Genomic DNA, 26,520 nt, shown 5'->3' on the forward strand with positions numbered 1-26,520 from the left:
AGAAACAATGTTGTAAAGTGCTCCTCAGAGTGTCCTAGTGTGGGATCACTAGTTACGTGGGACTCAACATGGTGGGAAGAAGGAGGATCAGGGTAAGGATTAAGTGATCCAAACTATAGGCTGATGAGACTGGACCGTGTGGAAGACTGGGTGGTGCTGCCAAGCATGCTGCAGGCATTTTCTACTATCCAACCGACCACCTGGTCACACTTCTCTGGTTTCAGAAGTGGTGTACCTTGCCTCCCTGCAAAGTGGGACAGAAACCTATGTGTTGTGGATGGGCGTGTTCCTTGTGCTCCAGGGACAGGCATAGTCGCACCTGCTCCACGTCCTCGGACTCTGCTTGTACCATCATCAGCATTTCCACTTCCTCATCTCTTACCGCACGCCTTACACATTTTGTAATTGCTAGGTCTCTTGAAACCAAGTTTATTTTTAATAAAAATAAAAATTGGTTACCTGCAGTAAAGTGTTTTTTCAGAGCTTACTACCACTGTAATGTAACACAAAGCATGCAAAAGTGTATGGATGACAAATTCAATCAAGATAAAAATTTCCATGCTTTTTTGAAGTGTTATATAACACCGAAATGTACCACAAAGCACCTAATACTCAATGGGTGAATAATAGAATCCAGAAAAATATTTCACCGCTTTTTGGGAGTGTTATATACCACAGTAATGTATCCTACAGCACATAATACTCTATGGATAAGTAATTGAATACAGAAAAATGTATCAATGCTTTATTGGAGTATCAAATAACACCGAAATGTACCACAAAGGATGTAACACTCTTTGGATGAGTAATTGAATCTAGATAAATTTCTTAGCCCAGAGGATGTAACACTCTGTGGATAAGTAATTGAATACAGAAAAAAATTTCAACATTATTTTAGAGTGTTATTTACTATACTACTGAAATGTACTCCAGAGCATGTAATACTCTATGGGTGGGTAATTGAATACTAAAAAATTTTTGAACGCTTTATTGGAGTGTTATATACCACCGAAATGTAACTGAAAGCACGCAATACTCTATAGATGACCAATTGCATCCAGAAATATTTTTCAATGCTTTTTTGTAGTTTTACATACCACCATAATGAAACAATAACCACATTCAACAGTATAGAGGAATAATTCAATCCAGAAATTTTTTTTGAACATAAATATTTTGAAAGCAGAGATGATGTACTTCTACACTCAAAAAGACTTTGCAGAGAGTGCAAAGCCAAGAAAAAAATATAAGGAGGGTCATCCAGTCATCCATAGACCCCTGAAATGCAACTGCATGGGTGTAGAGAAGGGTGAATATTCATTTTTTCTTTAGCAGCAGGCATACGTGGCAGCTGCAGCAGCGGCTACTGCCTGTGCCTGCACCTTAGCCGCCGCAACCCCCCCACCACTATCCACCACTGGACTGTATATACAATAAAGTATATACCCAAGTATAAGCCGAGGGGTGCTTTTTCAGCCTAAAAGATGGGCTGAAAAAGTCGGCTTATACTCGAGTATGTATGGTTAGTGAATACAGAAACATTTTTGAATCTTTTTTTAGAGTGTTATATTCCACAGAAATGTACTCCAGAGCACGTTATACTCTATGGATGAGTAAGTGAATGCAAAAAAAAATTAAATGTTTTTTGGAGTGTTATATGCCACAGAAATGTACCCAAGAGCATGTAATACTCTATGGATGAGTAAATAAATACAGATGAAAAATTGAATGCTTTTTTGGAGGGTTATATACCACAGAAATGTACCCTAGTGCACATAACACTCTATGGATGAGTAAATGAATACAGAAAAAAATTTTCAATGATTTTTTGGAGTGTTATTTACCGCAGAAATGTACAACAAAGCATGTAATACTCTATGGGTGAGTAATTGAATCCAGACTGTAAAACACCAATATCCCTGCCTAGAAACTGTATTCAACCACTCTCCCTGCTCCTGCAAATCTCTCTCACTCCCTAGGCTAAATACAGAATGTAATTGATAGAAACAGCAAAGGAAAAAAATAGTCCTTACAAGGACTGTTAGTATGATTGTTCAGATTCAGCACCGGTATCAACACTACAGGACTCTGATTTGTTAAACTGTGCACACACGCGCCTAGACAAGCACTCTCTCCTTCCAATAAGAACTGGCTGTGCAAAATGGTATCAGTGTGCCGAGCCTGACAGCGTCGGTCCTTTTATAACCCTTGATGATGTCATACAGCCAGCCAATCACAGTAATGCCACTACCAAGATGACTACAGCATTACAGTGACTTGCAGGCAATCCCCGCTTGCTTTCGAGTTTGAAATCGAGCACAGCCTAATGCTTGCCGAGTAACAAGCACATTTGAGGACCCAGATACTCGAGTATCACCGAACATGTTTGCTCATTAATACGTTATGTGGAATTTTATAATCATAGATTTCAGTCTTTATTTCTATCTTCTTCAATAGATATTGATGAATGTACTAGGAACAACCCCTGTGCTAGAGGCACTTGTATTAACACCCTTGGATCTTACACATGTCAGTGTATACCAGGATGGACAGGATCGCAGTGTACTATGGGTAAGACGTGATGATGGTTTTCTCTTTCATCTATCACCAGCTCCTTAATATGTTTACCTTTCATAACTAGTGAACTCCACAGATTATATTACTACTTCTGACCAGATTCTATCCCTTGACTAGTAATATTATGGCTAACATGATTCTAACAGCACTTGGTATATAGAAACTTGTTTTTGTTTTTTTTTACATCACATCGGTGTAAGGCTGAGTTCACACGATGCGTATTTAATGCGTATTTAATGCGTTTCCGCGGCGTTTTTGCAGATGCGTAAACGCCGCGGAAATGCATTAAAAACGCATGGTAGAAGGGCAGCAATGATCCCCAATTGAAATCCGCATGTGCTGTGCCCATGATGCGGATTTTTCCGCAGCGTAAACGCTGCGCTCAAAAATCCGCAGCATGTCAATTAATTTTGCGTAAACGCAGCGTTTTCGCCGCCATTGACTTGCATTAGAACGCGCCAATTCCGCAAGACTGCATTTGTACTTGAGTTATTGGCGCGTTCTAATATGCGGATGGTACCCGGGTGTGGAGGAGAGGAGAGTCTCATCCACACCCACGTACCATTAAAAAGCTGTAAAACAAGAATAAAATAAAAAATATATATATACTTACAGTTATATGAAAAAGTTTGGGCACCCCTATTAATCTTAAGCTTAATGTTTTATAAAAATTGGTGTTTTTACAACAGCTATTTCAGTTTGATATATGTAATAACTGTTGGACACAGTAATGTTTCTGCCTTGAAATGAGATTTATTGCACTAACACAAAATGTGCAATCTGCATTCAAACAAAATTTGACAGGTGCATAAGTATGGGCACCTCACCAGAAAAGTGACATTAATATTTAGTAGATCCTCCTTTTGCAAAAATAACAGCCTCTAGTCGCTTCCTCTAGATTTTAATGATTTCCTGGATCCTGGATGAAGGTATTTTTGACCATTCCTCTTTACAAAACAATTCCAGTTCAGTAAAGTTTGATGGTCGCCGAGCATGGACAGCCCTCTTCAAATGATCTCACAGATGTTCAATGATATTGAGGTCTGGGGACTGGGATGGCCATTCCAGAACATTGTAATTGTTCCTCTGCATGAATGCCTGAGTAGATTTGGAGCAGTGTTTTGGATCATTGTCTTGCTGAAAGATCCATCCCCTGTGTAACTTCAACTTTATCACTGATTCTTGAACATTATTGTCAAGAATCTGCTGATACTGAGTGGAATCCATGCGTCCCTCAACTTTAACAAGATTCCCGGTGCCGGCATTGGCCACATAGCCCCAAAGCATGATGGAACCTCCACCAAATTTTACTGTGGGTAGCAAGTGTTTTTCTTGGAATGCTGTGTTTTTTTGCCGCCATGCATAACGCCTTTTTGTATGACCAAACAACTCAATCTTGGTTTCATCAGTCCACAGGACCTTCTTCCAAAAAGAAATTGGCTTCTCCAAATGTGCTTTTGCATACCTCAGCTGACTCTGTTTGTGGCGCGCTTGCAGAAACGGCTTCTTTCGCATAACTCTCCCATACAGCTTCTCCTTGTGCAAAGTGCGTTGTATAGTTGACCGATGCACAGTGACACCATCTGCAGCAAGTTGATGCTGCAGCTCTCTGGAGGTGGTCTGAGGATTGTCCTTGACTGATCTCACCATTCTTCTTCTCTGCCTTTCTGATGTTTTTCTTGGCCTGCCACTTCTGGCCTTAACAAGAACTGTCCCTGTGTTCTTCCATTTCCTTACTATGTTCTTCACAGTGGAAACTGACAGGTTAAATCTCTGAGACAGCTTTTTGTATCCTTCCCCTGAACAACTATGTTGAATAATCTTTGTTTTCAGATCATTTAACAGTTGTTTTGAGGAGCCCATGATGCCACTCTTCAGAGGAGATTCAAACAGGAGAACAAATTGCAAGTGGCCACTTTAAGTAGATTTTCTCATGATTGCATACACCTGGCTATGAAGTTCAAAGCTCAATGAGGTTACAAAACCAAAAACATGCTTTAGTAAGTCAGTAAAAAGTAGGTAGGAGTATTTAAAACAAGAAAATGATAAGGGTGCCCATACTTATGCACCTGTCAAATTTTGTTTGAATGCAGATTGCACATTTTGTGTTAGTACAATAAACCTCATTTCAAGGCAGAAACATTACTGTGTCCAACAGTTATTACATATATCAAACTGAAATAGCTGTTGCAAAAACACCAATTTTTATAAAACATTAAGCTTAAGATTAATAGGGGTGCCCAAACTTTTTTACATATAACTGTACCTTCTGTCGGCCCGCGCAGCGCTCCTGCTTGGTTCCCGGCACTTGCAGTGAGTTGTAGGACCTGCGCTGACGTCAGAGTCATGTGACAGGTCACGTGACGCTGACGTCGGCAGGCCTTTCAATTCAAAGTTGCCGGCGAGGGAGAATGGATTGAGCAGGACAGCGCGGGCCATCGGAGGTAAGTATATACACTTTCTCGGGTCACACTATATAAATCCATGCTGTTTGCATGGATTTATATAGTGTGATCTAGGTGTCAAGTGATGCTAAAATCGCCTGGAAAGCGCTTGTCAATCCACATGCGGAAACGCATGTGGAAACGCATGTGAATCCGCATGTATTCCGCAGGAAAAACGCATGCACAATCTGCATGCGTTTTTTCTGCCAGGGAGATGCAGAAATGATGCAGAAATTTTCTGCTTCATTTCTGCATCGTGTGCACATACCCTAATAGTAGAAAACATCCTTTCCTATATTCTGATGTCCTGATATCAGCTGCAGCTTTAAAGCCGCATGGTCATTGTCATTACTAATCAGGAGAATAATTGGCTGATTCTGTGATTACTTACATTACATTGGATCATAGGTAACATCACTCAGTAAAGTCCATTTGATGTAAACCTACTTTATTCCTTCACTGCTACAGTAAGGGAGGCTTATACTGTCCAATTATCTTTATGATTTTCTTATTTCCAAGCAATTGTGATTTTTAGTTGCTAAGCATGAATGAAGAAGATAAAAGTATAAAACTATGAATTGCTTATCATCTTCATAAACTGCACCAATATAACAATAGTCATCCTTGGCATGATCAGTAAATGTGTGAAACAGATAAGAGCGATCAGCAGATAGCAGCCCTCACCACACCTGCAGCCAGGATAGTCCTGATAAGAATGTCCATCAAGTAGCTGGGAATGAGACCACTTGTAAAATGACCTTATTTTGTAATTGCAGTGCAGAAATTGACAGGTTTGTTTAATGAAAAAGTTGTAGTTCAGTGTTCTATATTCTATTATAATTAATTAATTGTGATTAAAATTAATTGTATTTATGTATTTTTTTTTACCACAGATGTGGATGAGTGTTCGGAAAATCCATGTCGAAATGGCGTATGCACTAACACATTTGGAAGCTATTATTGTAATTGCTATTCTGGCTACACTGGTGTAAACTGCGCTGAAGGTGAGATACAGTTTCCTGGGGGCCAGATGGGGCCAAAAAAGCCTTGGCACATAAACCCCACCAGACCACATACTATGACACTTCACATTACCCGATCAGTGAAATTTGCTTCACTTAGTCATGCCCCTTAACACCTGTGAATAGAGCTGCAGTGCGCATGATGAACCACAGCTCCGTTTACATCATGCTCTTCAAATGTATGATTCTTGGGAACGTGGGGATCCCTGCGTTTGGAAAGTTATCCCCTATCCAGAAGATACGGGATAACTTCCAAACTTGCAATAACCTATTTAAGACAGGTTTTTCAAGATTTACTTTTATTTGCCCACTAGAATTAGAAAGTAATAAACCCAGCAATACTTACCACCTCGAAGTCTAATGCCACCTCTTCGACAACAGGACAAGAGAATATTACAGAATAATACAGATACTGAGAATTACACCCAGTATACAGGACATATATAACATATGACAGAATGCAATTGCATTGTAAATAAATATTACATAGGAAAAACTGAGACTGATGTATATACATCACATAGGAGACACTTGGGATGATGTAAATAAATAATATATGAGACTGCTAAATATACATCATATGTTAGACACTGGGACTGGTGCATACATAAAATGGCTCCATCTCAGGAATCTCAAATTCTGAAAATGTGGACAGGTGTAAGGCTTCAGTGTGTCTAGTGGCAAGTGCGCAGAGGAGCATCATATAGGAGACATGAGACTTCTGGGCACACATCACATAGGAGACACTGAGGCTGATGTATATACATCACATAGTAGACACTATGACTTCAGTATATACATAGGGGACACTGCAACTTCTATATACACATCACATAGGAGACACTGAGATTGGTATATATACATCACACAGGAGACAATGAGACTGTTGTATATATTATATAGGAGACACTGAGACTGCTGTATATATATCATATAGGAGATACCGCGACCGTTGTATATATATTTTATAGGAGACACTCCCACTGATGTTTATACATTGTATAGGAGACACTGTGACTGCTGTACAGTACAGACCAAAACAAAAATTTGGACACACCTTCTCATTTAAAGATTTTTCTGTATTTTCATGACTATGAAAATGTACATTCACACTGAAGGAATCAAAACTATGAATTAACACACGTGGAATTATATACTTAACAAAAAAGTGTGAAACAACTGAAAATATGTCTTATATTCTAGGTTCTTCAAAGTAGCCACCTTTTGCTTCTGTTGTATATAACATCCCATTAGAAACACTGCAACTGCTATCTATATACATAGATGACACTGCGACGGGTGTATATACATAGCATAGTAGACACTGAGGCTGCCGAATATACATCCTATAGGAAACACTCTGACCGCTGTATATGCATCACATAGAAGACAATGTGACTGGTGTATATACCTCACATAGGAGAAATCAAGACTACTGTATACACATTACATAGGAGATACTGCAGCTTTTGTATATATATCACATAGGAGACATTGTGACTACTGTATATACAGTTGAAACTAAAAGTTTACATACACTATATAAAAAGACACATATGCATGTTTCTCTCAATATCTGACATAAAATCAGAATAAACCTTTCCCGTTTCAGGTCAGTTAGGATTACCATAATGTTTAATATTTAACCAAATGCCAGAATAATGAGAGAGAGAATGTTTTAAGGCATTTTTATTACTTACTGAAAAGTCAAAAGTTTACATATACTAAGATTACTATGCCTTTAAACAATTCTGGACTGCCCATATGATGATGCCATGTATTTGAAAGCTTTTTTTGGCAACATCTGAGTTAGTTAGAGACACACCTGTGGATGTATTTTAATGCTGACCTGAAACACACTGCTTCTTTATGTAGCATCATGGAAAAGTCTAAAGAAATCAGCCAAGATATCAGGAAGAGAATTGTGGACTTGCACAAGTCTGGCTCATCCTTGGGTACAATTTCAATATACCTTAAGGAGCCGTGTTCATCTGTACAAACAATTATATGCAAGCACAAACAATATGGGAATGTCCAGCCAACATACCGTTCGGGAAAGAGACATGTTCTATGTCCTGGAGATGAAAAAGCTTTGGTCCGACATGTGCATATCAACCCAATGACAAAAGCAAAAGACCTTGTGAAGATGATGGCGGAAGCTGGTAAGATTATGTCAATATCCACAGTGAAACAAGTACTGTATCAACATGGGCTGAAAGGCCATTCTGCCAGGAAGAAGCCATTACTCCAAAAGAAACATAAAAAAGCCAGATTCTTGTTTGCAAAAGCACACAAAGACCTTAATTTTTGGAGAAATGTCCTGTGGTCTGATGTAACTAAAATTGAACTTTTGGGGCATAATGACTATTGTTACGTTTGGAGGAAAAAGGGAGAAGCTTGGAAGCCTAAAAACACCATCCCAACAGCAAAACATGGGGGTGGCAGCATCATGTTGTGGGGTTGTTTTGCTGCAGGAGGGACTCGTGCACTTCACAAAATAGATTGCATCATGAGAAAAGAAGATTATGTGGCAATACTGAAGCAACATGTCAAGACATCAGCCAGGAAGTTAAAGTTTGGGCGGAAATGGGTCTTCCAACTGGACAATGACCCAAAGCATACTGCCAAAATGGATAGTAACAAAGTGGCTTAAGGATAACAAAGTCAATGTTTTGGAGTGGCCATCATAAAGCCCTGATCTCAATCCTATTGAAAATTTATGGGCAAAGCTGAAAAAGCAGGTGCGAGCAAGGCGACCTACAAACCTGGATCAGTTACACCAGTTTTGTCAGGAGGAATGGGCTCAAATTCCAATCAAGTATTGTGAGAAGCTTGTGGAAGGATATCCCAAACGTTTGACTCAAGTCATTCAGATTAAGGGCAATGGTACCAAATAATACATGGTGAGCTGCAACATGTGCTACATGTTCACAGATCGACCAGAAGCTGAAACCAACTTCACCTGCCAGAAGTGTAGACTACTGGCTCTTTTAGAAGAAAAGGTGCGGGGACTGGAAGAAAGAATTGCGACATTAAAACTAATCAAGGAAAATGAAGACTTCCTGGACAGAACAGAAGCGTCACTACTGGTCACGGAAAGTGAAGGAAGCGTCAGAGAACCTCCAGAGGCAGACAAGTGGAGGCAAGTGACCAAAAGAAGCAAGAAGACCATGGAGACACCACCAACCACACAACTGAGAAACAGATTCCAAGGACTTGTGGAGGACGAAGATGGCACACCTAAGGATGAGGAACTACCAGCAAGCAAAAAAGAAAAGAGCACCCAGAAACACCCAGAAGCGACAAGAAAAAGGACAGCCAAGAAGGGAAGAAGAGTGGTGGTGGTTGGAGACTCACTACTGAGAGGAACAGAAGCAGCTATCTGCAGACCGGACATAACCACAAGAGAAGTATGCTGCCTCCCAGGAGCGAAGATCAAGGATGTTTCCGATAGGATACCGAAGCTCATCAGTTCCAAGGATGTCCACCCATTTCTTTTGATACATGTTGGCACCAATGACACGGCAAAGAAGGACCTACCGACAATCTGCAAGGACTTTGAAGCATTGGGGAAGAAAGTAAAAGAACTGGATGCGCAGGTAGTTTTTTCTTCTATCCTTCCAGTAGACTGGCATGGCGTCAGGAGATGGAACAGGATCCTTGATGTGAACAACTGGCTGAGACGATGGTGCAGACAACAAGGATTTGGATTCCTGGACCAAGGTGTGAATTACCTCTATGACGGACTCCTTGCCAGAGACGGATTACACCTCAACAAACCCGGGAAACACACATTCGCCAGGAGACTCGCAACACTCATCAGGAGGGCGTTAAACTAGAAGAAGAGGGGATGGGAAGAAAAACGCAGAACACGAACATGCAACCAGAGAACATACTAATGAAAGATATGAAGTGCGACAAAGAAGGTCCAAGACAAGATACTTGGAAGGGAGGTAAGAAAATTTCTAATACAATCCACAGGGAGAAGATTGGAACAAAACAAAATTGTGTAAACTGCGTGCTAGCAAATGCCAGGAGCCTGACAAACAAGATGGATGAACTGGAAGCAGAAATATCTACAGGTAACTATGACATAGTGGGAATAACGGAGACATGGTTAGATGAAAGCTATGACTGGGCAGTTAACTTACAGGGTTACAGTCTGTTTAGAAGGGATCGAAGAAATCGGAAAGGGGGTGGAGTCTGTCTATATGTAAAGACGTGTCTAAAGCCTACAATACGGGAGGATATATGGGAGGGAAATGAGGAGGTCGAGTCCTTATGGGTGGAGATACTTGGGTAAAAAAGCAATAATAAAATTATCACAGGAGTCTGTTATAAACCACCAAATATAGCAGAAGCCACGGAAAGTCTATTAATGAGACAAATAGACGAAGTAGCAAAAAATAACGAGGTGATTATTATGGGGGACTTCAACTACCCCGATATAGACTGGGAAACCGAAAGCTGTAGATCTCAGAAAGGAAACAGGTTTCTGTCAATTATCAAAGACAATTATTTGTCACAACTTGTGCAGGAACCAACTAGAGGGACGGCCCTTTTAGACTTAATATTAACTAACAGGCCAGACAGAATAACTGAGGTGCAGGTCGGGGGGCACCTGGGAAATAGTGACCACAACATTATACAATTCCACATGTGCTTCAGTAGGGTGCCCAGCAAGGGAGTCACAAAAACATTGAACTTCAGGAGGGCAAAGTTTGATCAGCTAAGAGATGCCCTTCACCTTATAGACTGGGATAGTATCTTTAGTAATAGGAGCACGGATAGAAAATGGGAAATTTTCAAAACAGTCCTACATAGTCACTGTAGAAGGTACATACCTTATGGGAATAAAAGGGCTAGAAATAGGAGGAAGCCAATGTGGCTAAATAAGGAAGTCAAGAGGGCAATGGAAAACAAAAAAAGGGCTTTCGGTAAACTTAAACAAGAAGGCAGCGAGGAAGCGCTAATATCTTATAGGGAAAAAAACAAAATCTGTAAGAAACAAATAAGAATAGCAAAAGAGGAGACAGAGAGACTAATTGCCAAAGAAAGTAAAACGAATCCCAAACTGTTCTTTAACTATATAAACAGTAAAAGGATTAAAACTGATGGAGTTGGCCCATTGAAAAATAACCTGGGTAAAATCATAGAGGGCGATGAGGGTAAAGCAAACCTACTCAACAGCTTCTTCTCCACTGTTTTCACAAAAGAAAACAATTTATCGGAGGAAATGCAGAGTGATAAAGTAAACCCTCCGCTAAATATCACCCACCTAACCCAGAAGGAAGTTCAGAAACGCCTAAATAATATCAAAATAGACAAGTCACCAGGCCCAGATGGCATACACCCCCGGGTACTAAAAGAATTAAGTAATGTGATAGACAGACCGCTGTATCTTATATTCAAGCACTCTTTATGGACAGGGTCTGTCCCACTAGACTGGCGCCAAGCAAATGTGGTACCAATATTCAAAAAGGGGTCTAAAAGTGACCTTGGGAACTATAGACCAGTCAGCTTAACGTCTGTTGTGGGTAAATTGTTTGAAGGATTTCTTAGAGATGCTATTGTAGAATATCTTAATGATAATAACTGTCTAACTGCATATCAACATGGATTCATGAGGGATCGCTCCTGCCAAACAAACCTGATCGCCTTCTACGAGGAGGTGAGCTCGCAGCTGGACCGGGGAGAGTCAGTGGATGTTGTATACCTTGACTTCTCCAAAGCGTTTGATACCGTGCCACACAAAAGGTTGGTATATAAAATGAGAATGCTTGGTCTGGGGGATAATGTGTGCAAGTGGGTAAATAGCTGGCTGAGTGATAGAAAGCAGAGGGTGGTTATCAATGGAGTAAGCTCAGGGTGTGTCAGGGTTACTAGCGGGGTGCCTCAAGGGTCTGTCTTGGGCCCTATATTATTTAATATATTTATTAATGATCTAGTGGAAGGGTTGCATAGTAAAATAGCAATATTTGCAGATGATACTAAACTTTGTAAAGTAGTTAATACAGATGAGGATAGGGCACAGCTACAGGAGGATTTAGATACATTGGGGAGTTGGGCCAAAAAATGGCAAATGGGGTTCAATGCCGATAAATGTAAGGTCATGCACATGGGAAAGAAAAACAGCAGTCACCCATACATATTAAATGGGAAACCGTTGGGGAAATCTGACATGGAGAAGGACCTGGGCGTCTTGGTTAATAGCAAATTAAATTGGAGTGCCCAGTGTCAGGCAGCAGCTGCGAAGGCAAATAGAGTCATGGCATGCATCAGAAGAGGAATAGGAGCATGTGATGAGAACATTGTTCTTCCTCTGTATAAAGCGCTGGTAAGGCTGCACTTAGAATATTGTGCACAGTTCTGGGCTCCGGTGCTCAGGAAAGACATATTGGAGCTAGAGAGGGTACAAAGGAGGGCGACTAAGGTAATAAAGGGAATGGAGGGACTAGAATACCCAGAGAGGTTGTCAAAATTAGGCCTATTTACGTTGGAAAAGAGAAGGCTTAGGGGAGACCTCATAAACATGTATAAATACATCAGGGGGCAGTACAGAGATCTCTCCCATGACCTGTTTATACCAAGGATGGTGACAAAGACGAGAGGGCACACTATGCGTCTGGAGGAAAGGAGGTTCCTGCACCAGCATAGAAGGGGATTCTTTACGGTCAGAGCCGTGAGACTCTGGAACTCTCTGGGAGAGGAAGTGGTGATGTCCAACTCACTTAACGAGTTCAAGAGAGGCCTGGACGCCTTTCTTGAGAACAATAAAATTACATCTTATGCTTAGTTAATTAATCCAGGGATTTAATCTGACTGCCAGATTGGTGTCGGGAAGTGAATTTTTCCTCAATGATGTAAATTGGCCTATACCGCATGTTTTTTTGTTGCCTTCCCCTGGATCAACGCTGCGGAATAGCTGCAGTGCACAAGAAATAGGCTGAACTGGATGGACGATTGTCTTTTTTCGGCCTTATAAACTATGAAACTATGAAATAATGAAATGTATGTAAATTTTTGACTTTGCAGTAAGTAATAAAAATGCCTTAAAACATTCTCTCTCTTTCATTATTCGGGCATTTGGCAAATATTAAACATTATGGTAATCCTAATTGACCTAAAACGGGAAAGGTTTATTCTGATTTCATGTCAGATATTGAGAAAAAACATGCATATGTGTCTTTTTATATAGTGTATGTACACTTCTGGTTTCAACCTTACAAGTAATAGAAGACACTGCAACTGCTGTATATACATCACATAGGAGACACTGGGACTGGTGTATATACATCACATAGGATACATGTGACTACTGTAAATACATCGCATAGAATACACTGAGGCTTTTGTTAATACATCCCATAGGAGACACTGGGACTAGTGTACACACATCATATATAAAACACTTAGACTGCTGTACTGTATATACATCACATAGAAGACATTGGGACTGGTGCATATGTACATCACATAGAAAACACTGGGACTGGTGTATTCAGTATACAGCACATAGGAGACTTTGGGACTGCTATATATACATCACATAGGAGACACTGGGGCTGATGTAAATAAATAATATATGAGATTGCTTAGTATACATCATATAGAAGACACTGGGACTGATGCATACATAAAAAGGCTCAATCTCAGGATTCACCCAAACTCTGGAACTAGGGTCAGATTTAAAGCTTCAATGTGTCTAGCGCCAGGTGCGCAAAGGAACAGATTTGATTTATATGCAGGAGGCTGGGGACTGGAGTTCAGGGCACGAAGTCTGCACACAAAAAGTGTCCTGATGCTGGTACTTGCCAGCGGAAGACTTAAAAACAGCCCTCTGTATGGTAACGTCGCATGTGTGCGGGCACGCACACATTTATAATGTGAAGAAGATTTAAAAGGGTCGGCGTCCCACTTTGTACTTCATTGCTGCAGACCACCAGAAATCTGCCGGTTGGACACATGTCCAATTTGTGCCTGGCTTGCTGTTATAAATATAACACTTATATTTAACATATTATGCTCAGCATAGATATGTAAAAGATAAAAACTCTTTGAAAAGTAAGATTTTAATTAATATCTCACTGAATACAGGAACCATTTCCAAAATTTTGACAAGACTGAGTTTCATTGAATATTTTTAGCCCATGCTAATCAAAGAAGGTTAATAATTTAACTTTCATTTCAAAATATTACTCAATTTAATTGATGCAAAAATGAATACACTCAACATCAAAAACTACTAAATTTGTATTACCTTTATGATTTCAAAGACAGTGCTAAGTCTTCTATGCAACAGTGCCTTACATGTGTGTTTTGAAACATTGTCATGTTGGAAAAGTGCATGCCTACCAAGGGAATGGAGTGATGGTAGCATCTTCTCTTTCTATACAGTACATTTGTGAATTCATGATATCATCAATGAAATATAGCTCCCCAACACCAGCAGCACTCATACAGCCTCACATAAGGACACTGCCACCACTATGTTTCACTGTAGACACCATGGATTTAGAAAAACTAATTTAGAAAAATACATGGTGCCTACACTGAAACATGGTGGTGGCAGTGTCCTTATATGGGACTGCATGAGTGCTACTGATTTTGGGAAGCTACATTTCATTAATGGTATCATGAATTCAATGATGCACTGCTGCATATTGAAAGAGAAGATGCTACAATCACTCCATGCCCTTGGTAGATGTGCATTTTTGCTAAATGCATGGTGCCTACAATGAAACATGGTGGTGGCAGTGTCCTTATGTGGAGCTGCATGGGTACAACTGGTGTTGGGGAGCTACATTTCATTAATGGTGTCATGAATTGACTGACATAGTGTTCTATATTGAAAGAGAAGTTGCTAACATCGCTCTGTGCCCATGGTAGACGTGTACTTTTCCAACATGACAGTTATTTAAAACACACATCTGTTGTTTTTCTGAAGAAAAGCAGGGTGAAAGATATTCAGTGGCCAAGTATGTCTCCTGATCAGAATCAAACCAAAATACCTATGGGGATTCTGAAGAGACAAGTTGGGCATCAGTCTCCATCTAGCATCCAGGCTCTAAAAAAGGTCATTCATGAAGAATGAAAAAAGATAGATATTGCAATATGTGGCCAACTGGATTTTTCCATGCCTAGAAGAATTTGTGCTGTCTTAAAAATCATGGAAGTCATACAAAACATGATGGAGTTGTTTATCATATGGAGTGTATTTATTTGTGTATCAACTAATTTGGATAAACCTGAAGATTTTGTAAATAAAATTAATATTATTAATGTTACTGTCATGTTATGAGTTAAATAATGTTCTATGAAACTCAGTCTTGTCAAAAGTTTGGAAATTGTTCATGTATGTTGTGAGATATTGATTAAACTCTCACTTTTCAAAGGATGTGTACTCATTTATGCTGAGCGCTGTAACCATATACAGTACATACACTGTATGTATTTATGTATATATATATATATATATACATATATATATCCACATACACAGTGGGTGAAATAAGTATTGAACATGTCACCAATTTTCGAAATTAATATATTTCTAAAGGAGCTATTGACATGAAATTCTCACCAGATGTCCGTAACAGCCCATCGAAGCGTCTTGTCGACAGATTAGACAAAGATAGAGCTTTTGGTAAAGCACATCATTCTACTTTTTACCAAAAATGGAATGAGGCCTACAAAGAAAATAACACAGTATCTACAGTCAAATATAGTGGAGGTTCAAAGATGTTTTGGGGTTGTTTTGCTGCCTCTGACACTGGATGCCTTGACTGTGTGCAAGGCATCATTAAATCTGAAGAGTACCAAAGGATTTTAGGTCACAATGTAGTGCCCAGTGTCAGAAATCTGGGTTTCCGTTCTAGGTCATAAGTCTTACAACATGACTATGACCCCAAACATATTTCAAGAAGCACCCAGCAATGGATGGAAAAAAGTGCTTGAGAGTTCTGAAGTGACCAGCAATGAGTCCGTATCTAAATCCCATTGAACACCTGTGGGGAAATCTTGAAATTGCTGTTGGTAGAAGGCACCCTTCAAATTTGACAGACCTGGAGCAATTTGCCAAAGAAGAGTGGTCCAAAATTCCAGCTTAGAAGTGTAAGAAGCTTGTCGATGGTTATTTGAACCGATTGACTGCAATTATTTATTCCAAAGGGTGTACAACCAAATATTAAGTTGAGGTTGCCAACAAATTTGTCGGGCCCTTTTTGGAGGTTTTGTGTGAAATTATGTCCAATTGACCTTTTTTGTGTTGTTCCAATACACACAAAGGAAATAAACATGTGTATAACAAAACATGTGTAATTGCAATAATTTTCTTGGAGAAATACTTCATTTTCTGGAACAATTTCAGGTGCGCCAACACTTTCGGACATGTCTATATGTGTAATAATGAAAAATGACACATTGAAAAATTATTGAACATACTTACTGAAATGTAATAAATACTTCATACAAAAGTCTTTGTTGGTGATGGCAGCTTCAATATGCATCCTGTATGGAGAAACTAGCCACATGCATTGCTCAGGTGTGATTTTGGCCCAATCTTCCACACAAAGAACCTAATCAAATACTGAAGGTTCTGCTGGCTCCTTCTATGAACTCTGAGCTTTAGTTCCATCCATGAATTTTCTATAGGACTAAAGTCATATGATTGGCTGGGCCATTCTTGCAGCTTAATTTTTTCTTTGAAACCAACTGAGAGTTTCTTTGGCTGCATGTTTGGGATCACTGTCTTGCTGAAATGTCGACCCTCTTTTCATCTTCATCATTCAGAGGGATGGCACATTTTCTTCACAATGTCTTGGTTCATTTGTCCATTCATCCTTTCTTTAATTATGTGAAGTTTGCCAGTGCTGTATGATGAAAAACTGCCCTACACTATGATGTTTCCACCTTCAAACTTCACTGTTGGTATGGTGTTTTTGGGTTGATATGCAGTGCTTTGGTCCAATTTCTCCTGTTACCCTTGTGAAAATGAAAAATTTGGGGCTAAAGCAACATTTTTTACGATAAAAAATGTAATATTGTTTTTCAAGACCCAATATTATACAATTCTGTGAAGCAATAGTGGGTTCAAGATGCTCAATACACTTCTAGATTAATTTCTTTAGTGGTGTAGTTTCCAAAATGGGGTCACTTGTGGGAATTTCTGCTGTTTTGGCACCTTAGTAGCTTTCCAAATGCGACATGGTGTATGCAATCTTTTCCAGCCAAATTTGCACTCCAAAATTTTCTTCTTCACTTCTGATCACTGCCATGTGCCCAAACAGCAATTTCTGACCACATATGGGGTATCCTCGAACTCAGGATAAACTATGCAGTCCATTTTATCCTGTTACCATTGTGAAAATGAGAAATTTGGGGCTAAAGCTACATTTTTGTTGAAAAATTTGTAATCTTTCATTTTCACAGTCCACTGTTATAAAATTCTGTGAAAGCACTTGTGGGTTCAATATGCTCAACCACACCAATAAATAAATTCCATGAGGGATGCAGTTTCCAAAATGGAGTATCTTGTGGGGTGGTTTCTGCTGTTTTGGCACCTTGGGGCTCTCTAAATGAGACATGATATCCTTAAAGTGTTCTGGTAAAAATTGCACGCCAAAATTTAAATGTACATCTTACCTTCTGAGCCATGTCATATGCCCATACAGTAACTTCAATCCACAGAAGGATTAGCACACTTAGGAAAAATTGTACAATAAATTGTGTAGTCCATTTTCTCCCATTACCCTTGTCAAAATGAGAAATGTGGGGCTAAATCTACATTTTTGTCATTTTCAAGGATCAATATTATAAAATTCTGTGAAGCACTTGTGAATTCAATATGCTTACCACATCCCAAGATGAATTCCTTCAGAGGTGTAATCTCCAAAATGGGTCACTTGTTGGGGATTTGTGCTGTTTTGGCATGTCTGGGGCTCTTCAAATGCAACATGGAGTCGGCAATATTTTCATTCAAAAATTGTGCTGCAGTATTTAAGTAGCACTCTTTCCTTTCTGAATCTTGTCATGCGCCCAAACAGTAGTTTCCTACCACATATAAGGTATCATCATACTCAGGAGAAATTTGACAACAAATTAAATGGTTCCTTTTCTCCCACTAACATTGTGAAAATGGAACTTTGGGGCTAAATTAAGAATTTTGTGAAAAATAACTATATTTTCATTTTTTGCTTCGACTTTGTTTTAATTCTGGTGAAGCTCATGAAGGGTTAGCAAACTTTCTAAATATGGTTTTGAATACTTTGAAGGTGCAGTTTTTATAATGGGGTCACTTTTGGGTGTTTTCTGACATACAGGTCCCTAAAAGTCAATTCAAATGTGAAGTGGTTCCTAGTAAAATAGGTTTTGCAAATTTTGCAGGAAAAAAATGAAAAATTGCTACTAAACTTTTTTTTCTGCAAATAATTCTTCACTTTAATAGGAGATACTTACCACTGTAAGATACTCCTATGGATGACATATGCATTTTTTGTCACTCAGCACTTTATTAGAATGGAGGAAATATTTCTGAGTAGAAGCATATGCCTTTTTTTTTTCTTTTCCCTTATAAGAGTAACATTCCCCTGATGACATCTCATTATTGATAAAGAAACGCGTCGGGAGGCACATCATTGTTTTGTGGGGTTTCTGTGTAGAGCCCACTTAGTTACTGCCCTTGTTAGGGCAGTAGCAAATACACAGGGTATGACAGGGCAGATAAGAAGGAAGATTGGATCTCTCCATAATATATCTTAACAGAGAAATTTTCTTCTTTCTCTGACAAAATTGATCAGTCATTATCAAAATTCTCAATTCTGAAGTTAAATTTGTATTCAGCAAAGACAGACTTTCCCATTACTGAAATAGGAGATGGCCATTGCAATGGATACAATTCTATGTAGAGGGGAGGAGGGAGGAGTTAAAGACAGAGCACCTCCCTTCTCCTCCTCTCCTATCTAGATAAAATCTTATCAGTAGCAGCCACCATCTCCTGTCTCAGTAATGGGAAAGTCTGTCTAATGAATGATCAATTTTGGCAGAGAAAGAAGCAATATTTTTTAATAAGCTATATTGCAAAGTTGCTTATTTTCATGTGTAGCATTGATTTATGAAACAAAAAAATAAAACGATTGTTACTCTTTAACCCCTTAATAACATCTGACGTACTAATACGCGTCTGTGCCCTGGGACTTAAGAGCCAGACCCGTATTAGTACGTCATCGTGATCGCGCGCGCACACAGGCTGTGCGGGCGCGATCGCCGCCGGGTGTCAGCTGATTGTCACAGCTGACACCCGGTACTATGTGCAGGGAGCGGTCCTGCACCGTTCCCAGCACATTAACCCCCGCGATGCTGCGATCGAAGTCGATCGCGGCATTGCGGGGGCAAGGGGAGGTGATCGGCGATACTCACCTCCTCTTCCGGCTTCCAGCGCAGTCTGCAAAGGCTTCCCGGGTGTTGCCATGACGACCCGATGTCGTCATGACAACATCCGGGTCACCAGAGAGCAGGAAGATTGCTTGGACATGCGCAGTGCATCTCCAAGCAATCTTCACACTGTGCACTTCTGACAGCCTTCATGGCATAGGGATGGTGCTCCATTCCTGTGCCATGCAGGCGATCAGAAAAAAAAAAGTGAAAGTCCCAGAGTGGGACAAAGTAATAAAGTGTATAAACTGTGTGAAAGTGGAAAAAAAAAAAAAAAAATGTGCAAAAATATTATAAAAAAATAAAAAAAATAATACACCAAAAATAAAAATATAATGTACCCATCAATAAATATTATTATAAAAAAAATTAAAAAAAAACAATAAAAGTACACATATTTGGTATCGCCGCGTCCGGAACAACCTGACCTATAAAACTGTCCCACTAGTTAACCCCTTCAGTGAACACGGTAAAAAAAAAAAAAAAAAAAAAACGAAGCAAAAAACAATGCTTTATCACCATACCGCCAAACAAAAAGTGGAATAACACGCGATCAAAAAGACGCATATAAATACAAATGATACCGCTGAAAACATCATCTCGTCCCGCAAAAAACAAGCCGCCAAACAGCTCCATCAGCCGAAAAATAAAAAAGTTATAGCTCTCAGAATAAAGCGATACAAAAAAATATTTTTTTCTATAAAATAGCTTTTATTGTGTATAAGCGCCAAAACATAGAAAAATGATACAAATGTGGTACCGCTGTAAACGTACTGACCCGAAGAATAAAGCTACCTCCAATGTTTGGGCACACAGGGACTCTCCAAATGCAACATGATATCCGCTAACAAATTGTCGGCTCAAATTGTTAGCGGATATCATGTTGCATTTGGAGAGGGGACTCTCCAAATGCAACATGATATCCGCTAACAAATTGTCGGCTCAAATTGTTAGCGGATATCATGTTGCATTTGGAGAGTCCCTGTGTGCCCAAACATTGGAGCTCCCCCACAAGTGACCCCATTTTGGAAACTAGACCCCCCAAGGCACCTATCTAGATGAATAGTGAGCACTTGGAACCCCAGGTGCTTCACAAATTGATTCATAAAAATGAAAAAGTGTTTTTTTTTTCACTTTTTCATTATTACGAATCAATTTGTGAAGCACCTGGGGGTTCCAAGTGCTCACTATGCATCTAGAAAGGTGCCTTGGCGGGTCTAGTTTCCAAAATGGGGTCACTTGTGGGGGAGCTCCAAAGTTTGGGCACAGAGGGGCTCTCCAAACACAATGTGGTGTCCGCTAACAATTTGAGCCGATTTTCCATTCAATTTGTTAGCGGATACCATGTTGCATTTAGAGAGTCCCTGTGTGCCCAAACATTGGAGCTCCCCCACAAGTGACCCCATTTTGGAAACTAGACCCCCCAAGGCATCTATCTAGATGCATAGTGAGCACTTGGAACCCCTAGGTGCTTCACAAATTGATTCGTAAAAATGAAAAAGTGTTTTTTTTTTCACTTTTTCATTATTACGAATCAATTTGTGAAGCACCTGGGGGTTCCAAGTGCTCACTATGCATCTAGAAAGGTGCCTTGGGGGGTCTAGTTTCCAAAATGGGGTCACTTGTGGGGGAGCTCCAAAGTTTGGGCACAGAGGGGCTCTCCAAACGCAATGTGGTGTCCGCTAACAATTTGAGCCGATTTTCCATTCAATTTGTTAGCGGATACCATGTTGCGTTTAGAGAGTCCCTGTGTGCCCAAACATTGGAGCTCCCCCACAAGTGACCACATTTTGGAAACTAGACCCCCCAAGGCACCTATCTAGATGCATAGTGAGCACTTGGAACACCTAGGTGCTTCACAAATTGATTCGTAACAATGAAAAAGTGTTTTTTTTTTCACTTTTTCATTTTTACGAATCAATTTGTGAAGCACCTGGGGGTTGCAACTGCTCACTATGCATCTAGATAGGTGCCTTGGGGGGTCTAGTTTCCAAAATGGGTTCACTTGTGGGGGAGCTCCAATGTTTGGGCACACAGGGGCTCTCTAAATGCAACATGGTGTCCGCTAATTATTCAAGCAAATTTTACAATCAAAAAGTCGAATGGCGCTCCTTCCCTTCCGAGCCCTACAGTGCGCCCAAACAGTGTTTTTTCCCCAAATATTGGGTATCTGCGTGCCCAGGGGAAATTGCACAACAAATTTTGCGGTCCATTTTTTCTTGTTACCCCTGTGAAAATAAAAAAAATTGGGTCTAAAGTAACATTTTTGTGAAAAAAGTTAAATGTTCATTTTTTTCTTCCACATTCAAAAAATTCCTGTGAAGCACCTGAAGGGTTAATAAAGTTCTTGAATGTGGTTTTGAGCACCTTGAGGGGTGCAGTTTTTAGAATGGTGTCACTTTTGGGTACTTTCTGTCATAAAGACCTCTCAAAGTGACTTCAAATGCGATGTGGTCCCTAAAAAAATGGTTTTGTAAATTTTGTTGGAAAAATGAGAAATCGCTGGTCAACTTTTAACCCTTATAGCTCCCTAACAAAAAAAAATTTTGGTTCCAAAATTGTGCTGATGTAAAGTAGACATGTGGGAAATGTTATTTATTAACTCTTTTGTGTGACATATCGCTCTGATTTCAGGGCTTAAAAATTCAAACTTTGAAAATTGCAAAATTTTCAAAATTTTCGCCAAATTTCCATTTTTTTCACAAATAAACGCAAGTGATATCGAAGAAATTTTTCCACAATCATGAAGTACAATATGTCACGAAAAAACAATCTCAGAATCAGGGGGATCCGTTGAAGCGTTCCAGAGTAATTACCTCATAAAGTGACAGTGGTCAGAATTGTAAAAATTGGCCTGGTCATTAACGTGCAAACCACCCGCGGGGCTTAAGGGGTTAAAGGTTGATTAATTTTATATTATGATGAACCAGGCTTTTAGCGATGCGGCAATTCAAAATATGTTTAACTTTTAATTTTTTAGTTTCCTTATTTTTAATGGGAAGGAGGGTAGGGGGTAAGTTGGGAAATTAGAATTTTCTATATTTATTTTTACTTCGTTCTTGATTTTTATGACTTATAGTATCTTGTGCAATATCACAGTGTTGCAATATATAGGACAAATCTTGTTCTCTTATGAAGCTCTGCCTGTGGATCATCTTCACCGGAGAGTCAAGTTGACAGTGACACGGGCCTTCATCAGACTTCCAGCGGCCATCGCAGCACATCGGTACCCTGCCATTGAAATGATGGAGGCCGGTGAGAACTGGTGCACATGGAACATGACACTGCTTCATTTAAAGGCTGTTCAGTTCCAGCCACTGCTGTTAGAGACAGATGACAACTATGTAACATAGCCAGCATCTTTCGTGTGTGGCGAGAGCTCTGCTCATAAGACCACTCTACACATGCTGAGTTTTTAGGTGAGGATCTCAGGGAGGTGTCATTTTGAGAGATACCCAAGACTGCCGCCTGAAGCTAGCTGCTCATCTTGCCTCATAGCAGAAGTGATCCTGACAATGATTACACATTAATACACATGGAAGCAGTACTGGAAAAATGAGTAATTTATTTAAATCTCATCCCAGTCACTGGTGAATATTATTATTATTATTATTATTATTATATTTTCCCACAGATATTAATGAATGTCTGAGTTATCCATGTAGAAATGGAGCCACCTGTAATAATTTACCCAATAGTTTCTCCTGCTCCTGTGTTCCTGGATACACCGGCAGATTCTGTGAAATAAGTGAGTACCTGACAGATAGAGGGGAATTCTGTGACTGTTATTTCATCTTTACTGATGATAATGTTCTCTTGCAGATATTAATGACTGCACCAGGACATCATGTAGTAATGGAGGCGTCTGTATTGACTTGATAAATGATTTCATCTGCTCATGTCCTCCTAACTGGAAAGGGAAAACTTGCAGTGATGGTAATGTACTATTATTATTTTTAAATGTTGCAATGAGAGTTTAAGATATTTATTTTATATTAAAACTCTAATTTATACCTGTCCATATCTAACTATATAGATGACTATAGAATTTAACTATATAATATGTGTCCATGATTTTCAGATGTGGATGAATGCACAACTGGACGGCACTGGTGCAGCCCTAACGCTTTATGTACAAACACCCCAGGGTCATATTATTGCACTTGTAACTCTGGATATATCGGCGATGGATTTACCTGTAAAGGTACGAAGTGGAATTTTATATTTTCCCTATGTGCAACATACTTTTTTTCAGGCACGATTAATCTTTTTTTAATACTGATATATATCTACAATTTACATTATTATATTATCTTTATCCCAGAGGACAGATTGTTTGAATACCGAAGTGACATAAGAGCTACAAGGCGTTATCAAGACTTTGTTTCTCCAATGATTGACATCCCGACAGGTTTTCCTTTTGGAGCATCATTTTACAGCATGTTATATGTAAGTTACAGATTCCCAGTAATCAATGTGCTACACACTACTGGCAAGTGACCCATCATAAGAGCAATAAAAAAGTAAAAACCTATTGGAAGAGTTCAGATCAGCAAAGACTTGTCTGAAAAACCATGGCATTCTAATACTCTATTGGGGACCATGAGTTAATAGGAATGTCTTCTGCTCAAGACCCCCCAAGTATTAACCAAATTAGAGAGTGTTTTTTTGTAAGAATTTCTCACTCTGAAGAACCTAGGATGTCCGGTATGTACGTTACAGGGACAGAGCTTTAGACTTTTGATGTCTATGGGAGCCTTGTTATCACAGTTGTATTCATTCTCTGGTGGCGCTGGTGATAGAAGAGATGTTGGAACCAAAAGCTCTTGTCGGTGCAGGCTCTGTCCAGCTACTAAGGTTAGGGTGGCTGGGACCTGCAATGCATACCAGTCTGACAGTATAGATGTGTGTACTGTCCAGCTGGAGTTATCAGCTTCTTGCTTCAGCCAATTGGAAAGCACCACACCCTACTAAAGCTTCCATCTTACTGCTGGACGCTGCTAGATTTAGCTTTGTGCTCTGGTTAAGTTCTGTATCTCTGCCCCTATTTAGTGTATGTGTCGCTGTTTTGACCTTAGCTTTTTTGTTTACATTTCTTTTGCCTGAGGATTTTGTACTTTTGCTGTCCTCTTGCCTTTCACCCAGCTACTTCACCATTCTCGTGCCCTGGTTTGCTCTTCCTTACAACAGTCTTTCCATGGAAGCATACCAGTGGATACCGTTTTAAGACCAGTTTCCTGTACAGGGGTTAAAGGGTGAAGGCCATGGTTTCTCTGGTATTTGCCAGATGGATTAGCATGCCCCAAGTCTGTCTAAGGTAATCTTTTTGGTCCAGTTGGCCTTTGACAGATGTAACACTTGTAAAGATTCATGTATCATGTAGTGGAGTTGCAAAGAAATTAAGCAAATCCAATCACCCTAAAGATTACATCTAATAAAATGGAATTTTAGTACTGGAATGCCCTGTGAACAGTTTATCATTAAATCCACATTCTGTGCATTATAATTATTAATTAATAGGTATTACTTACAATCTTTAGTTGTGTTTACTTGTGCATGGAGTGGAAAAACGAATATCAAAACATTTAATAGGATAGAAACACTTACTGCATACAGATTTACCTACAGCATCTCCTCCCTGATTAGAGCAGGAGTTCAGCACTGCCAGTGCCTAAATGCTGTGATCGCTAACAATTGCAGCATTCAGGAGGCATGCAGAGGGACGGGAGCCTTCAGATCGGCGCCCCTGCAATGTCATCGCGGGGGCCCAACCGTTGCCATGGTGACCCAAAAAAGTACACATATTTGGAATTGTCGCAAATGTGTCACACTAGTTAACCCCTTCAGTGAACGGCGTAAAAAAAAAACAAAAAAATATGGGAAACTATGCGTTCTCATCATACCGCTGGGAAAAAAGGAATAAAACGCGATAAAAAAAAGATGCAGATAAAATTGCCACTGCTGAAAACGTCATCCTGTCCTGCAAAAATTAAGCCAATGTACAGCTCCATCAGGTGAAAAATTTAAATGTTACAGCTCTCAGCATACTGCGATGCAAAGATAATTATTTTTTCTATAAAAGTTTTTATTATGTAAAAGCTCAAAAACATTAAAAAGTTACATAAATGAGGCATCGCTATAATCGTGCTGACCCATAGACTAAAGCTGCCTTATCAATTTTACCACAGGAGTAATGACAAAAAAAGAACAAAATAACAAATCCTTAATTGCTGCTTTTTGTTCATTCTACCTGCCCAAAAATTAGACCAGAAAGCGATCAAAAAATGTATTTTGCCCGAAAATGTTACCAATAAAAGCATAAACTTGTCCAGCAAAAACAAGCCATCACATGACTGTCAGATGAAATACGGAAAAATCATAGCTCTCAAAATATGACATTGCAAAAACTAATTTTTTCAAAAAAAAGCGTCTTTTAGTGTGTGACAGATGCCAAACATAAAAACCCCATATAAATCTGGTATTGCTGTAATCACATCGACTCAAAGAATAAAGTCGCCTAATCAATTATACCGCACAAAAAATAAATAAAACCAATTCTTCACCTGCTGCTGATTTGTTCATTGCGCCTCCCAAAGATCGCAATAAGGCTCAGCTCAAATGTATCCTGCGCTCTGCGCTGAGCGCTTACACCTGGGTTTCCATGTAAATCTCTGAAATACGTGATTCAGACAGAACCCCCGGTGGAAGATTCCCTATAATGAGGCAGATGGAGGCACTGTGGACGCCGTCTGACCTATGATCGGGCGGTGTCCATCTTTTTAGGTGTGGATAAAAGCGCGGTCAGCCACAGTTTTGTGCATTTTTGAAAAGAAGGACAATGCTGAACAAAGGCCAAATGGAGTCCAGAGTAACTCTGCTGCCTCATTATAGGGAATGGATCCCTCGGAGGTTTCATCTCAATCACGTCATTCGAAGATTTAGATGGAAACCACAAAGTAAGTGCTCAGCATAGAGCACAGGATAAATGTGATCCCAAATATTATGTAAAATGTTCCCAATAAAAGCTTTACGTAAAAAGCCCCCAC

General features: G+C 39.6%; 1 protein-coding gene across 1 annotated transcript in view; it reads left to right on the top strand.

The window, feature by feature from the left end:
• The window catches only part of LOC141258548 (uncharacterized), a 395,228-nt gene that overhangs the window by 59,875 nt on the left and 308,833 nt on the right, over positions 1 to 26,520 (top strand). The window contains 6 exon segments of the mRNA XM_073673526.1: positions 2,458 to 2,571; positions 5,915 to 6,025; positions 23,109 to 23,222; positions 23,297 to 23,410; positions 23,556 to 23,678; positions 23,799 to 23,923. Of these exon segments, the coding sequence (XP_073529627.1) occupies positions 2,458 to 2,571; positions 5,915 to 6,025; positions 23,109 to 23,222; positions 23,297 to 23,410; positions 23,556 to 23,678; positions 23,799 to 23,923 (701 nt within the window).

This window comes from Phyllobates terribilis, unplaced genomic scaffold, assembly GCF_046119375.1.
Source record: "Phyllobates terribilis strain yellow unplaced genomic scaffold, ASM4611937v1 Scaffold_3__8_contigs__length_932513732, whole genome shotgun sequence".
NCBI lineage: Eukaryota > Metazoa > Chordata > Amphibia > Anura > Dendrobatidae > Phyllobates > Phyllobates terribilis.